At 38.4% G+C, this 17,957-nt stretch overlaps 1 protein-coding gene across 1 annotated transcript in view; it reads left to right on the top strand.

Moving 5' to 3' along the window:
- rapgef5a (Rap guanine nucleotide exchange factor (GEF) 5a) overlaps positions 1-17,957 on the top strand; it is a 254,510-nt gene that overhangs the window by 67,022 nt on the left and 169,531 nt on the right. The window contains exon 5 of the mRNA XM_028818299.2: positions 15,652-15,820. Within this exon, the coding sequence (XP_028674132.1) occupies positions 15,652-15,820 (169 nt within the window). The remainder of the gene's footprint in view (positions 1-15,651; positions 15,821-17,957) is intronic.

Consider the following 17,957-nt stretch of genomic DNA (forward strand, 5'->3'; position numbering starts at 1 on the left):
AAATATAAAAAATACATATATACATACTTTATACAGTATGTTGTATATATACAGGAAATAAGGACAGTTCAGTCCTATTTCATGTAAATAAAATGTATGTGCCCTTACCATTTAATTATGATCTTATAGAAACACAACTATATTTGTATATACAAGCTAGAAATTCTTCAAAAACCAAACTACCCAGTGTCTCTCACTTTCTATCAATATGTCTTCAGGAAGGAATACAGTGTAGTCTTTTTGTGGATACAGGCAATATTTCTGGAATCTATTGATTTTTATTCCTAGATGATCTTAAGGAATGTCGGGAAAGAGACCTTTTAATTCAAATTTTAGTTACGAAATGAAATTCAGCCAACCATAATATATTTTTTTTTTCAGTCTGTGCAAAGCATTTTGTAATTCTGCTAAACATTATACATTGCACATGTCTGCCTTTTTAAAAATATCTAAACTATTCAAATTTTTAAAAAAATCATCGAATTGCTGTGTCTTATGTTTTAGGAATGCTTTACACTCAGACCATTTTAGGTTACAACTGTGACCAAAGGTGGTGTTGTAACACCCTCCCCCCCAGAAACACACAACCTCACAGACACAAGTCCCAGTATAATAAAAGGTTTATTATTACAAAATACCTTAGACAAAGGCTTCAGAATAATAACTTCAGCAACACACAATTGTTCCCTCTCTCTCTCTCTCTGTCCTCTCTTCCACACTTCCCAGGCGAGCTTTGTCCTCCTTCCTCCCAACTCTGACTTCCCGGAGGAGGCTGGACTGCTCTCTTTTATGTCAGACCTGGGGGCACTTCCACTACCTTGGCATATCCTTCCGGGTCAAATGAGAGCTTCCTGTAACAGGGAGTCCCTCCCCCTGCAGCACCCCCTGGTGGCACCCAAGGGCACTGACAGGATTGTCCCTCAGGACCTCAACTCCCATATATCCCTGTGGGTGTCCCTACTGGATTATGTCTCTTTCCATGCTGTCCTTCCATTATGGCATCCCGGCCAGGAAAGGGGTCAGCACAGCACTCACAAAATGTTTGTATGTTGCTTAGCCACAATCAGATCTAAAATTACTCCTTTAACTGTAATAGTAACTGATGTGAGAAACTGAATTCTTACAATGTCTAAAGCAAGAAAAGTGAAATATCTGTATGATGAACAGTTCAAAATCTTTTTCAGAATTTGGCAGGAATTCTTTAATGCTATTCTGAAATGGGGAGTCTAAAACATTTCTGAAATCCTTGTTTATCTTGATATATATGATGAACCTCTGTAAAATGTGCTGTTTTGTTCAAAAGTGTCAGTGGTTCTGTGTGATCGAACTTTTTTTTTCAACATAATGTTTGAATGCTGCATTACATGTACAGTATTTCTGACTTAATCTATACTTTATATGGATGCGTGTATTTTGCAGTGTAGTAAGCCTAACAATTAAATTAGGACTTGGCACCTGCTGGCCCTCATTTTACAATCAGTAATGTGGGAGAGTGGAAGAGGTGCAGATATATAGCAATGGTTCTTGTTTGAAATATACAAAGAAGAAAATCCAGGGAAAAAAGACCCAGAATGATTCATAGAGAAGTGGAAGCTAATATTTGCAATTTACTGCAGAGAGTAAGACCTGTGAAATGCTTTGATAGGCCTGGCAGTAGAGCAAAGATGTGATTAGCGTTGCTCATATAGCTTTCTTTACAATGTTTCTGATTTGCATTAACCCTAACCAAGAATCATGGTTTTGTGTGTACAATCTGGCACATTTACTGCAAAATTATGTTCTTGAGAAGAACTCAAAAGCAGGGTCATGACTGGTGCAATTGTATTTACACCTTACTATTACTGTTTTGTCCAGAACATCAACAGCTTATCCTGATACAAGCGCCGGGGCGAACACAATCCCAAAAAGTTAAAAGTGGAGAATTTATAAAACATATATAATGTTTCTACTGACTGGGTCCTAGCGTGCGTGTAACAGTATGTATAATATAGCAGATTTCTTTCAATAGTGGTTTTCATGACTCTGAACTTGCACTGCTTCTCCCTGTGGAGCACCTCCCTTGTTAATGTGAGGTAAAAGAAAATATCTGGATAGGGTATTACTTTATGTAGCTCCTTTATGAACATGTAGATTTATAATAGATTTGGATGAGAGGATAGAGACAGAGAAGCTAACTGATCTGACCAAGAGCTGAAATAATTCATCCTGGACAAGGATCTTTAAAACTTAAATTACATTCACAATTGATTCACAAGGCATGTCATAATTCACAGACCGTTTTACATAAAGAAATTACTGTACGAGAAATGGATTTTCTTTGCATTAAACTCTATTTGAGAATTTGCAGCAACTCTTGTAGTCAGAAATGTGCTGGCATCTGAACTCTGACCCAATACTCAACATTAGTCTATCGCAGGACTCTTAACATACACACACACACACACACACACACGCACACGCACACATACACACGCACACACACACACACGCACAGTTAAAATTGAAGTCACAAGGTCAGGTTATTTGCCATGCAGGTGTTTGAAGGTGAGAGTGACATAAAGTATCCAGACAAAGGACAATTTATACAGTAAAATCCACCCCGACAGTAACTGAGCCAGCAGTGCCGCAGTAAAGATGTTTTATTTTGTTTAATGCTTTCATAGTATAGACTTTCAAAAGTTCCTTTACAAAATATATTACAATTTATTTACGTCTTTTGTGTGCAAAATTGAAAGGTCAAACTAAGATGCTGTTGCATGAGAAGAAGCTTTTATTGAGGCTATGGAGTACAGTAAAATACAACCATATTTGTAATGCAGAATATGCTGTTTAATCATTTTTTTATATATTGTAACTTAGTTTTTAAAGGAAAACTCCACCCAGAAATAATAATAATTGTAAAAATATTTTTAAAAAAATGTTTCACTTACCCTATGTTATTTATGCTGGTGGCCAAGAAATTTTTAATCTCATGTTTTCATGAAAAATAGAGATAACAAAATTTCTCATTACAGCAGGCTTCAATGGGAGACAGCATTCAGAAAAACAACAGCAAAAAAATAAAATAATATAAAAAAAAATAATAATATTATCTTGAGTAATTTTTTTATCCGGAATATAATTTTTCTTGATACATTAATACTGTAGTGACATTAATTTTCCAGATCAAGGCATTTTCCCATATTCATATTTGCCATTAATACACTGAACTGCCTTGTTTACTCAAAATATGTGCCTAGGCTATTGCAAACAAGCTTTTATTGTATGTTGTTCTTCTTTATAGCAAACTGTGTACATAAATGTTTTACATTTGAGGCATAGACAGGTTATGCTTACTTGCTCAGGGCCATATTGTCGGCTAGATGCAGGCACAAATGGCACACCACTGACAGCTTAATGATTCAGAGACAGGTGCCTTAGCCATTATTTTTCTTATTATAAATTACATGCCTGTAAATCAACTGTATGCTATAAGTTAATCAAGTGTCAAGAGTACAACTACTATGTACATTGCTGCAAAGCCAGCAAATTAAAATCTTTGAAATAGTTTGCATTAGATACATTAGAGGGTCAGCTCAAGTTGGACGGTTGGGAGACAGAATCAGAGGCGTGAGATTGCGTTGGTTTGGACATGTGCAGAGGAGAGATGCTGAGTATATTGGGAGAAGGATGTTAAAGATAGAGCTGCCCGGCAAAAGAAAAAGAGGAAGGCCTAAGAGAAGATTTATGGATGTAGTGAGAGAGGTGATGGTGAAACAGAGCAAGATGCAGAAGACAGGACGATATGAAAAAGGATGATCCACTGTTGCAACCCGTAACGGGAGCAGCCGAAAGAATAAGAAGAAGTTAGCATTAGATATTCCAAGAGACACAAATTACATGTCTTAATCTGTGAGAGATATTACCAAATGACATCAGGCTAAAGAAAGAAACCATGATTACTTGGAACTCTAGTCCTTGCATGTTGTCCCTTATCTTTGTGGTTTTTCCAGGGGTTCCCTCTGAGACATACTGTATGTGTTAGATTGGCGGGCCATGCCAGATTAGCTCTCCAGAGGTTCTTAGAGTTGTGTTTTAAGTTCATAAAGATCTAATGACATACCCTGCCTCCTTACCCAGCTGAGTTCCCACAGTTTTGTCTTGACAGGCTCTGACTCCCTATGACTCTCTCAAATGACTAAACTGGTTTAGAAAATGGATGGAGACCCTATACAGTACTTCAATGTGCCCTTTTTCATTTTTTTGTGCATTTTTAATTTAATTTAATTGTCATTTCTCGTTTTGTAGTTGAGCCACAGTGTAGTGTTTTATCATTACAAGATGTTCACTAAGAGACAAATGAGTACATCTTTATGTCTATGTTCAAGGCATACTGTATGATAACATTACTTCTAAATGTGTTTTGTCTTCTTTTTGAGCTTATCTCAGATTTTGCACTCAAAGATTGATTCAGCTGGCAGAAGTTCAAATATAAACTTTTGGCTTTGCAAGTAACATTTTTCTTGTGGCATTATCTTGTGTCTTTATTTGTATTTATTATTCTGACTAGTGCTTCTGTCAGATGGTATTATGTTTTATTTAAATGCTTTATGCTGTAGTGTACAATATATATATATATTTACCTTACTGTTTTAGTGTACTCTTGTATAAAGTGAAAATGTTGCCTTGTGAGTTGCCATTCTGATTTTTCATTAGCTTATTGTACAATGAAGATATCCGAATTATTTTAGTGCACACATGCTGACATAATCTACTGATGTAAAACTCACTTGTGTCTTGTTCACTCTCCTTGACAATCTTAAGCTTTTGGTACTTAAAACTGCAATGTCAGGACTCAATTTGACCTGTGCTCTCTAGCTACCCTAACCTTAGTCAGGAGGAAATTAATGAACTGATAGAGATGATGATGATGATGATGATTATGGTAAAGGGCCCCTATTATTTTTGTACTGGTTTTAATTTTCCTTGCTTTTTCTTTGGCAGCCTTTAGAAGATAACTTTGTCAGTCCAGTTTAACTTTTAGTTATTGAGCTTGTTGTTGGGTTAGATCCATTGCCAGACGATTCAGATCTTGGATATGATTATTTTCAATCTCCACATTCACTTTCTGTTCTCTGGCCAGGAAAACTGCAGTAGCTTAATTTATAAAAAAACAGCCTGTGCTTTACTTTTATCCAGTTAAACTGATTTGCATGGTGAGGTACTTTTTATGATCCCAACTGTCTTGAACTGTCTGCTGGGGAGGCTGATGTGTAGTCTACAGAGATTTCACTTTAAAAGAACCGATTCCTCATAGATAGAAATTTCCTTTCTGTATGTTTGATTTTTTAAATTTTGAGATAAGAGATGTTCAGTTTGAATTATTGGTACTTTCTCATAGCCTATAGTAGCTTCAGTACTTTTCATTCTGACATAACAACTGATAACCAGCATTATTATTTTTTGTTGTTTTCTGACATTTTTATAAGCAACATTATTTTTTTTGGTGTTCTGACATTTTTAGTATTTCTACAGTGTGGTCTGGACTAAAATGTATATATAACAATTTGTTTGAAACTGCAGATGTCTTTCCAGAGATGAGCTGTACTGTCTAATTAGCATCACCTTGTGAACTTTTTATTATAATATGGAAATTCTTACCTCTGCCAGCATGATGAGACAGTGGTTAGTTCTTCTGCATCATGGCACACTCCCTTTGTTTGCAGACTGCCTGTCCTCCACATGTTTACTTTTGATTTCTACTTTCCTCCCATATTCCCAGGTCATCTATAATTAGGGTCAGTTGACATGGTACTGTATGGCCATGAGAAAGTAAGCATTGATGTGCACAAAAGGGTGTCCTGTGATGGAATGGTGCCCTGTACAGTGCTGCTTCCTGCCTTGTGCTTAAAGCTGCCATCAAGCTCCAGAACCTGCATTGCAATAAGTGAATTCAGAGAATGAATAAATTCTTTATCTAATTCAATACACATACCCAAGTGCAAAAAATCTGATTAAACACACCTTTAATGTACCCATCTTAGCACAACCAGCCATCAGCTGTTATCAGTTGATCTCTTAGAGTTATATATTACCAGAACCTACTGCATAATTGTTCCTTGTCATGGACTAATATGATACACATGCACTTGCACAGGACTAATTCACTGCTAGCACAAATTACAACGCTAAGATAAACCTGACAAACAAAGTAATGAGTTTGTGTTTATAGAACACAGTACTGATGAGAGACGCTTATGTGATCTAGATCTGCAAAACTTGTGAAGGAGGATTTTTAATTGTCTTCTTGCATCCTGCCTTTTTCCTTTACATTGATGTTAATGTTTTATAGAGAGACATTTATAAAATTGCAGGTTCACAATTTTTTTCCATAGATTTGTTTGTATGAAATGCACTGTGAAAAATAAACATTAATTGATTAGTGAAAGGGGTGGCATGGTGGCGCAGTGGTAGCACTGCTGCCTCACAGTAAGGAGACCTGGGTTTGCTTCCCGGGTCTGTGTGGAGTTTGCATGTTCTCCCCGTGTCTGCATGGGTTTCCTCCCACAGTCCAAAGACATACAGGTTAGGTGCATTGGCAATCCCAAATTGTCCCTAGTGTGTTCTTGGTGTGTGGATGTGTGTGCCCTGTGCTGGGCTGGTGCTCTGCCCGGGGTTTGTTCCTGCCTTGCGCCCTGTGCTTGCTGGGATTGGCTCCAGGAGACCCCCGTGATCCTGTAGTTAGGATATAGCGGGTTGGATGACAGATGGATTTGTATTACAGAACTGCATCTTTCACTACAGGAAACAAACCCCGGGCAGGGCGCCAGCCCACCGGAGAGTTCTGTAATACAGTTAGAAATAAGCATTTCCAGTAATTGCAGAAAATTGTTTATGAAAATGTATATATTTTTCTGTAAGAGAGCGTTTTGGTATTCTTGTGTGCATATTTCGACAATGTCTTCACTTCCTCTCACCACCTTCTACAACTGAATGATAGGTAATCCCAAAGCAAATTTGGTTTTCCCCATTGCATGTTTTTATAATGCACTATCAGCCATTCTCATCTTCACACACAAATGTGTTAGAAAGGGAATAAATGCTACTGCTTATACATTAAAGTCATTTGCATGTTCTCTGGCTATTGGATATCAACAGACTATATTTATGTGTCACTTGTGAGTTTTATTTTTTTTTCTGGTAAAGATGGAAGTATGAGGGTATTTGTTGGTTTTAGACTGGCTTTGTGCAGGAGTGTATCGTAATGATGATTATAAGTGTGTCCTAAGGTGGACTAACGCCCTGTCTGAGAGATTCCTGTCTATTGTACACAATCCACCCGAACTTATTTTGTTTTTTAAGAGTGGGATTACTGATTTATTCTAAATAAAATTCGACAGGTAAACTTGAATAGACTCATGTAGGTGTGTTTCCATATGGAGTATTTCCAGACATCAGTTGCTCTAAGCAACTGTAGGTACTTTTCCTTTCATCATCAGCTTTCTTGCAGAGTAATATCAGCAAGAAAATGGGATTTTGGCAAACTGATTTTTTTTTTTGAGGGGAAACAAAAAAGCTACTTTTTAAAAATATGTTTTTAGTACCATTATAGGTGGCACATTGGCACAGTGGTAGCACTGCTGCCTTGCAGCCATGAAACTGGGGTTTACGTTCTGGGTGTTCCCTGTGTGGCATATGCATATGCTTTCCGTGTCCACGTAGGTTTCCTCTCGGTGCTCCGGTTTCCTTTAACAATCCAAAGACATTTGGTCTGTGTCAGTGTGTGTTTTGCTAGAGTGTGTGTACACACTTCAATAGACTGGCACACTGTCCAGGTGTTGTTTTTTTTTTTTTGCTTTGCTGGAATAGACCCCAGTTGCCCTGTGACTCAGCCTTCAATAGGGGGCTTCAGAAGATGGATACAGTACATGAATGGATGGCTAGTACAGTTATTGGGGTGGCTCGATGGCTAAGTGGTTCAAACTCGTGAATCATGACTGTAGTATCCTGGCGTTGGATCCCACACCCTGTCAATGTCTATATCGAGTTTGCACATTCTACACATGCAGCATATATGTATTAGGTTAGTTAATGAATCTCACTTGTGTGTGTGTGTGAATGGTGCCTTATTCTTGATTTTTCCAGCTTTGTGTATAATGCCAACAACATAGGCTCTGGCTCAGAACATCCCTGAAGTGGATATTCAGTGAGTTTGAGATTGTTACATTATTTTCTAACATACCAGAGTTGATTGAAAAATTTTGAAAGGATTAGTGTACAGTACAGTCAGCAGCGATTATTCTGTCAGGGATTAGTTATTAGTTTTTTGAATCCATTCTTCATAACGGTTAAATATGAGCAAGATCTGTGCATGTTGCTTGGTTAGAATTTTATCTCCTGTAATGAAGCATCACCACATTCAATCCAAGAATCTTAAACTCAGGAATTAATGCTGAGGGAAATTTAGAATGCGTTTCATAAATAGGGTGAAACATCACTATAATCAGATGTCCAAGCAACAGTTGAAACAATTAAAGCATGGTGATCCTCCAACATTGAATGCATTCAGGGTCCAAACCATTGTTGGAAAGGTCATGTGATCATGTTTTGTGTTGATGAGGTATAGTTTATATTGATTACATGGCTCAAAATGTCCATAGAACTGGTCAGAATTATTTTGATTCGCTTCGGTGCTTGTGGCAGTCAATCAAGGAGAAAGCCCCCTTCTGCTTTGAAACACTGCTTCTGCCTACAATGCACAGATTGCAAAGGGTGGTCTGCAAAATATGGATTCAAAGGGATGTCACCCCCCATTCTCCTAGCCTGGCCCCATGTGACTGTCACCCATTCCCTAGTCTGAAGAGCTACCTCCATATCACCCGCTATGCCAATGATGAAGGCATCAAAGGAGCTACAGAAGAGTGGCTGCACAACCCAAACAAAACATTTTATCCAAATGTCATATGACAGTTTTGTGAATGTTGTAAAAATTAAGAGTTCTAAATATGTTTATTTTGAAAAATAAATGGTTTGGATTTACTAGAGTGTCTCTTAGTAGGTTAGGCTCAAAACGTTTTGACCACACCTTGCATGTTAATACTTCATTAACCCGTTCATCCCTCCTTTTCCTTCCCATCTATCCAATGTAGGGTTCTGTGAAGCCAGTGACTATCTGGAAGTAAGGTGGGAAGCAAGCCTGTATGGGGCCTTTGACCATTTCTGGCCACACTTATTCACCCCCTCACTCAATCATATCAGGCCAATTAAACTGACCAACATGTCTTTGGTTAATGCTTCATATGAAATCTAATTGCTTGGCTCCCGGGGAGACTTGTATGTTTATAGTTGAAGTGTTTACTTTTTTCCCTAAAATATTGTTTTGTCTGTCTTGCTGTTAATTATTCATGTGTGAAATGTTTCCTGTGATGTGTTGATCATTGATAGAATCAGTGAGACCTCTCACATCCTGATAACTTAGGTCTCCAAGCTTGCGTTTTAATGCCAAGTGATTTGCTTTGTCTGTTTTATACGATTAAGTAAGCTGTGCTTCACTGCAGTTCTGCTGGCAACGCCTTGTTGCATTACAGTATACAGTAATGTTAGGAGTACACTGACTGAAGTCTTGAGACTGTACCTACTTTCTCTATACAGTTATAAAAGACCTGGGTGCTACAGTTTCCTCCCACAGTCCAAAGACATTCAGGTTAGGTGCATTGGTGATCCTAAATTGTCCCTAGTGTGTGCTTGGTGTGTGGGTGTGTGTATGTGTCCTGCAGTGGGTTGGCGCCCAGCCTGGATTGGTTCCTGCCTTGCGCTCTGTGTTGGCTGGGATTGGCTTCATCAGACCCCGAGACCCTGTGTTCAGATTCAGCAGGTTGGAAAATGGATGGATGGATATACTGTATATATGTTTATATATATATATATTATACAGTGGAACCTTGGGTCACGACTGTAATTCATTCCAAAACTCTGGTCGCAAGCCAATTTGGTCGTGACCCGAAGTCATTTCCCCCATAGGATTGTATGTAAATATAATTAATCCATTCCAGACTGTATGAACTGTATGTAAATATATTTTTTTATAGATTTTTAAGCACAAAAATAGTTAATTTTACCATAGAATGCACAGTGTAATAGTAAACTAAATGTAAAAACATTGAATAACACTGAGAAAATCTTGAACAGAGAAAACTAACATTGCAAGAGTTCACGCTACAGCCTTACGAACTGCTCGCTGTAAACACTTTTTTTTTAACGCGTTTTACGCACAGGGAAAAAAATTAACGTTTGAAAAATCCTTAATTTATACAAAAACTAACCATAAACAACCAAGAAAACTAACCTTGCATGAGTCGAGTTCTGGCATGAAGGAAGTGAGCAGGAAGCTGGGTGGAGAGGAGATTACAGTTTTAAGGTAAAGTCCCTCTGCGCGATGCACATCTGACTGAGATCAATGTACTGTACAGGGAGAGACTGAACTCGTGCCTAAATCACCGGCGCGTACGAACCGGAAGGGAAACTGGCTTGTTCGTCACTCTAGTGTGTGGTCATGAACAGATGCAAAAGTTTGGCGAACTTTTTGGTCATAACCTGATTTGTACGTGTTCCGAGACATTTGTGACCCGAGGTTCCACTCTATATATATTGTGAAGAGGGGGACTGAACACCCCTAGAAGACACGGTCGCTCCTCTGAAGCCCCCTCTTACAGTAAATGCTGATTCAATGGGAATAAATACAGTTTACCTCCTGTTTGCTCCGTTACTTGTTGGGCTGTTGCTTAAAACCCTGTACAGCACCTGTCCTTTTTGCTCTTTGCTTTGTCTCTCTCTGCTCCTGTTGTACGTCCCGCTCCTGATGCGCACCCCTATGATGAGGAAGATGTTTTCGCATTCTTTTAATTGAGAGACGGAACTGTCACCTCTGTCTTCACATGGAGATTGTTTTACTTTTGAAAGAAACGTATTCGTTTGAAGTGTTTGAATAAAGTTCCTGTCTCTACAATCTCCTGTGTTTCTGTGCAAATTCATTCATTTTGTTGAAATATGGCAGACTTATTCTTCGAAGAGATTTGTCATGACATTTCAGTTTTTGTTGACATATCTCAAACACATCATACTGTACATATTTTTGAAATTTCATAATCACCCATTGAAAAGCATTGTCTACTCTGTAAAGTTGTCTGTCATAAAACAGAGAAACATTCTCTGCTACTTCAACTACAAAGTAGTTTACTGTTTCAATTTTACCTGGACAGCAGTTACACAAACTTGTATATTTTCTTCTTTTTCAACTCCAATAGCTGCTACTGATGGCAAACAGATCCCCAATATGAGGTAATGAAACACCAGCAGTGTTACAATTAGAGTACAAAATAGAATGTGAGGCAGATTTACAGGCTGCTTTGGCCAGGCCAGGCTTTTTTTGCCTTTTTGGAAAAGTCCTCATCTCAATGGGTTTAATTCCAGTTCCACTGGCCTGCCTTAGACTTTGCATTTCCAAAAATGTGGAGCTAGACAAGCAAACATAAATCTATAACAAAAGCCTCACAAAAGGGGGGTAAACTGTAAACCTCAGCTTATAAAGATAACATTTATTAAGAAAAGGCCTCAAATATACAAAGGCTCAAAAGAGCGAAGGGTAGAACAAAGGAGTTGGCTAAAAAACAGTCCTAAAGCAAACAAGTCCAAATCGCACTTTAGAAATCAGAATCCTAAAACAGATCAAAATAATCAAAAACACAGAAAATCTGATCATAAATTTGTAATACACTCCAATAGGCTTAACAGTAACAATGATTCCCAACTGAACTGCGTGTTTCCACAGCTTTATAAGGCTGGGGGCTCCCTCTAAACAGAGATGGACAGGTGTCTCCACCTCTTGGGGGTTCCACTCGCATAGAAGATGGAACATACATTTAAAGAGAGTATGCAAATACATAATCACACATGAAACAATTGAAAAAATAACATAACAACCTGAAAAATAACAAAACTCAAAATAAACAAAAGCAATAAAACTAAAAACACATGACTTTATCTCAATACATGACAAGCAGACCGCGTGCGTAGGTGGTAACTCGCTGTCACTAACTGCTTGTTCAGGTGGGCAATCCTTCCTTGGCAAGTGCAGCTGTGTGTGTGCGGAAACCACTGCATCAGCTTTATGAAGTCTTTCCAGTTGCTTGAGTGAAAATGGAAAAAAAACAGTGCTTTAAGTCAAACTTCCTAACTATAAAATTTTAAAATATAAGCAAGGAAAACAAAACATTATCTAGATATGAATGAAGTACAGAGTGGCATGTAAGCTGTCATGTACACAGTAAATAAACATTTACTCATTAGTCACCTCACACTAACTCAACCTCACAGCTGCATTATCTGCACATTACAATCATTCAATATTTCACTTACACTATCATTTACAATCAGAGTGCCACATTCACCTTGTATCCATAATGATGTATTGCTGTAGTAAAGTTTGCTTTTCATTTTTGTTATTCCCTAACATTTATCATAAGTGAACTGCTTTGCAATTCTGAATTCATGAAAATTTACCACAGCCAGGCATGCTCATGCAAAGAAGAAATTAACCACCAATGTATTGTTTTATTTATTTAGGTTGTGTTAATTGGCAATGGCAAAGGCTGTTTTCTGCCTTTTGGCGAATCCCAGTGGGGTAGCCTCTTGACTCTGCAACCCTGAAATGAACTGAGAAGGTTCTAGAACCTAACAGACTGAACTCAGTCCATTAGAGGCCACAGTCCTTGCACAGGTCTCAAACACACCTGAAGGTTATGCCCATGTGCATTATTTTCTAACTTGTTTTTAATTGCCATAAGCATACTCCAACGTTTCAAAATGCAAAATCAAGTATTGACTGTTTTGTTTATAGTTTTCATGTAGCACTTTGTTGCATGCAGTCAGTTTTAATATTTATGAAAAGACAAAGCAAAATTTGTGACATCTAATTTGATACATTTGAAGAAGTTTACTGTAAATCATTGGCTGCTATGTCATACTAACACTGTCATAATTACACACAAAATTGGAATTCACCTTAAAAAAGATGGATTATTGATTGTTACAGAAAAAGATTGTGACTAAGGAAGTAATTTTACGGAAATTATTATTAACTGCGATTTGCAGAAGGTATAACTTACATAACTCATTGTAAATATGGTAAATTGTGCATTTTTTTAGTCAGAACAATGCAAGAAAATTTCTTGTTGAAGTGTACAGTGATATAGGAATGTTAATTCTGCTCTTGCTAGTCATTTTTATTCATTCATCCTTTATCCTTTTTAAAATTCATTAATTGAATTATTGTTAGCTGTGCATCTTACTTCTCCAAAGGCTGGAGGTTCTCGGTTCAGTAGCACTGAAGCCATTTAGTGTGTAAAGATAACCAGGAAACAGAGTCTACTTTGAGTGTGTAAGATAGTAATTATATTCAGAAATGCATGGCAAATTTATTTATCTAAGCATGAGACAGAACTGACAAATATTTCAAGAAAAGAAAAAATATCCAAAAGAGCAGCATAAGAGTAAGACAATAATTAAACATTTCAGAAAAACATTCCTGCAGTCACAATGTTTGCAGTAACAAGTATGAAAATCATTTTTCTCTCTTCAGATAAATAACACAATTAATAATAGTGTATTAATTAACTATATTAACACAGTCATCTCATATAGCATATGAAGTCTGAAGATGGCGATCTAATGGATTTACAGTATATGCTCTCAGTGTTCATGATGTACCTCATGCCTATGATCTGAGATATTCTCTTTATAAAATAATTGTTAAAGTTTAATATTTATGCAGTGTTTGAACAGAGAACCTGTTTTCTTTGAATATTATTTTGAATACCATTCTTTTGCATTTTTTACTCTTGCACACATTTTTATTGTTTTTTTTTCTTCTTTCAAATCCAAATATGCCCTCTTTTTAGAAGTTGTTTTTTTAATTTGTTATAAACTGTAAAGGTAACATTTAACTTTTGAAACATTTTGCCAATCCCTTGAAATGTAAGGTTGGGATTTTATTAGTTTTATGAAATGCATGTTATGCACACACACAAATAGAATAATATGTTAAGATTCTTTTCATAAAAATGTAGTTTTATAAAATGTTTCCACTACGCATTGCAATATCTAAATTATTGCAGGTGCAAATGAATGCTTGTACAGTTTTTACTGTTTCATATCCACATCAGATTATTTCATATGCATGTGAGACTGGAGTCAGCTAATGTTTTCTGGTTTTATTACTATTTGATTTCAAAAAGCCTAACCATTTTTATTTTATTCATAACGTGAAGGTATGTTCATATAGTACTGTACCTAAAATACATCACTGTTATTAAGTTGTGCAGCAGATGCATATTAAATAGAAACACATTTCAACTGATTTCCACTGATTGAGCCCCTGAAATGAAGGGATTGTGTTAAAAATGCTTTAGTTGCCTCACATTTTTATGCAATCGTTTTGTTCACCCCACTGAATTAAAGCTGAAAGTCTGCACTTCAACTGCATCGGAGTTGTTTCATTTAAAATTCATTGTGGTAATGTACAGAACCAAAATTAGAAAAAAGTTGTCTCTGTCCAAATATTTATGGACCTAACTGTATAATTGTATAACATAGAATAATATTTTTAATATATTAATATATTATTTAATAATATTTTTAAAATAACATTTTTACGTCCCTCAGAGTCTCTTGCTGTCACAGATGTTGTGGATGTAAGGTACTCTTCAGATCCTCAGTGCTCATGCTGTGATGTCTCTCAAGTTCGCAGCTTGTCCACAAGGCAGTTGGGATAAGCCTGAGCTCAGATCAGTGATGACAGCATCACATCCTCAAATTTTTAAAAGAAGCATTGACACTAAAATATGGAAAATTTGGGCATATATTTTGTGTTTGCTAAGAATTATTTTCTTTTTTTAAAACTCTAGTTTGGAATGTTAGGGCAACTTATCAAAGTCACCCTTCTGAGGGACTTGTATTTTATCAAAGAGCTACATTGAAGAAGTTTCTTAAGGTTTCATATCCTATGTAAGGTATATGACATTGCAAAACAGTATAGATGAAAATGACTGTTGAATTAAAATGGGTATCCTTTGAAAAATTTCATATCTGCTGTTGAACTGGTAGGCTAAAATGGTCATATTTATGTTCATATCTTTTGAATTGTGAATTTCTATATTTTGTCTCTGGTGTCTTTTAAAAATAAGACCCTGCTGCACTGAAGTATGGTTTCAGTTTTTGGAACTGAAAAGATAATCTTCCTTGGAACTTGATTTGCTTGTAGGCGTATAAAGCGAAAGCAATCTCAGCAGTTTAAATCACAGTCATGCTGTTTATCAACTTTTATGTAAGATGGATTCTTGATTTCACAAGGAAGCATTTGTGCTGTGACAGCATAACAAAAAAACATGTAGCGGCTTGTAAGTGTTTAAACTGCTGTCAATAAAAAGGAACTTTCTCAATTAAGTTACACTATACCTAACAAAATCCCCTTAGAATTGAAAAACTATAATATAGTGTACATTAGAAGGTAATAATAAGGTAAGAAGTATACTTTATTGTACTGTAACCTTTCAGCAGTCATAGTTGTACATGCAGAGTTTAAAATGAACTAATTGTATTAATTTCTTCCTCTTTTAGCGGACCAGACCTTTGTGTTTGAGGATACCAATGCCTTCTACCAGTTCTCCTATGATGAATGTGAGATGCAGGACTGTGAATTTAGAAATGAAAAGGAATGGCAGAATGGAGTTCGACTTCTTATGCAGATGGTTCCTTATGTTCAGTTTCGGATGGGTGTAATCAATCAGTAAGTACTCATCATTTTTTCTTATGCTCTGCTGTTTTTAATTTTATTTCTTAATTTTAATTTTTCTGCTTAAGCAGCTAAGAGCAGTAAAGAAGCTGGGGAGGGTCCCTAGTGGCTCTTTCAGTATAATTAGCAGCTGACAGATACAAAACACAATCACACATTTTTAAGCTTTTTAGGTATGTTATGGGTCTGCTTTCAGCTTTTGTGGTTTAGGGCCTTTACTGCATACGTGTGTATTGCTATATCTTCGGTTGATTACTAAAATACTAAATCGGTGTTCTTTTTGTTCTACAGTATACGTTCAATAACGGTGACTAGTGCTGTTTCACTGTAATCTTTAATACAATTGTAGGTCTCACCTTACTTGAAGGCCTGACCAACATCCTGCCTTCCTTTCCCAAGCCATTGAATTGGTTGACCAGGTCTCTTCAAGGCCATCTAAAGTTATTGTTCACCAAACTCCTTCCACACGTGTGTATTCACTTTAGCCACTGATCCAGCTTCTGTTTTTTGGACTAGTCTGTTCCTTTCACACACATAATTATTAACACTGCACACAAGACCTCTTTCATTAACTTGTCTGGATTCCTTACCACTGGTGTCGACCAACAGGTCCAAGGGCTGAAGCCATGGTAGGCTTTATGGACAAATCTCCTTGCTGCTGCTTGCAATGCAGGAGTCTTAGGATCCACTCAGACTCTCTGTCCCTGACCATCCATCCATCCATCCATCCATTATCCACCGCTTATTCGAGGTCGTGTCGCGGGGGCAGCAGCCTAAGCAGGGAAGCCCAGACCTCCCTCTCCCAGGCCACCTCCTCCAGCTCCTCTGGGAGGACCCTGAGGCGTTCCAAGGCCACCCGGGAGATATAATCCCTCCAGCGTGTCCTGGGTCTGCCCTGTGGCCTTCTCCCAGTGGGGCATGCCTGGAAACCCCCCCCCCCAGGGAGGCGTCCGAAAGACCTCAACTGACTCCTCTCAATGCGGAGGAGCAGCGACTCTACTCCGAGTCTCTCCCGGATAACTGAACTCCTCACCCTATCTCTAAGGGAAAGTCCAGCCACCCTGCAGAGAAAACTCATTTCGGCTGCTTGTATCCGCAATCATGCTCTTTCGGTCACTATCCAAAGCTCGTGGCCATAGGTGAGGTTAGGAACGTAGATCGACTGGTAAATCGACAGCCTCGCCTTTTGGCTCAGCTCTCTCTTCACCACGACGGACCGTTGCAGAGCCTGCATTACTGCGGATGCCGCACCAATCCGGCTGTAAACCTCCCGCTCCATTCTTCCCTCACTCGTGAACAAGACCCCGAGATACTTGAACTCCTCCACTTGAGGCAGTACTGTGTTCCCAACCTTGAGAGAGCATTCCACCCTTTTCCGGCTGAGAACCATGGCCTCGGATTTAGAGGTGCTGACTCTCATCCCCGCTGCTTCGCACTCGGCTGCGAACTGCTCCAGTGAGAGCTGGAGGTCACTGTCCGATGAAGTCAACAGAACCACGTCATCCGCAAATAGCTGAGACGAGATTCTGAGGTCACCGAACCATACCCCCTCCGCTCCTTGGCTGTGCCTAGAAATTCTGTCCATAAAACTTATGAACAGAATCGGTGACAAAGGGCAGCCCTGGCGGAGTCCAAACTCAACAGGAAACGAGTTAGACTTGTTACCGGCAATGCGGACCAAGCTCCTGCTCCTCCTGTACAGGGACTGAATGGCTCGTAACTACAAGCCTTGTACCCCGTACTCTTGGAGCACACCCCACAGGATGCTTCGAGGGATGCGGTCGAATGCCTTCTCCAAATCCACAAAACACATGTGGACTGGTTGGGCAAACTCCAATGCCCCCTCCAGGATCCTGGCCAGGGTGCAGAGCTGGTCCAGTGTTCCACGGCCGGGATGGAATCCCCATTGTTCCTCTTGAATCCAAGATTCGACCATTGACCGAACTTTCTTCTCCAGCACCCCTGAATAGACCTTACTGGGGAGGCTGAGGAATGTGATCCCCCTATAGTTGGAGCACATCCTCCGGTCACCCTTCTTAAAAAGGGGAACCACCACCCCGGTTTGCCAATCCAGAGGCACTGCCCCTGATGTCCATGCAATGTTGCAGAGACGTGTCAACCAGGACAGCCC

The sequence above is a fragment of the Erpetoichthys calabaricus genome, chromosome 13 (assembly GCF_900747795.2).
Source record: "Erpetoichthys calabaricus chromosome 13, fErpCal1.3, whole genome shotgun sequence".
NCBI classification, from domain to species: domain Eukaryota; kingdom Metazoa; phylum Chordata; class Cladistia; order Polypteriformes; family Polypteridae; genus Erpetoichthys; species Erpetoichthys calabaricus.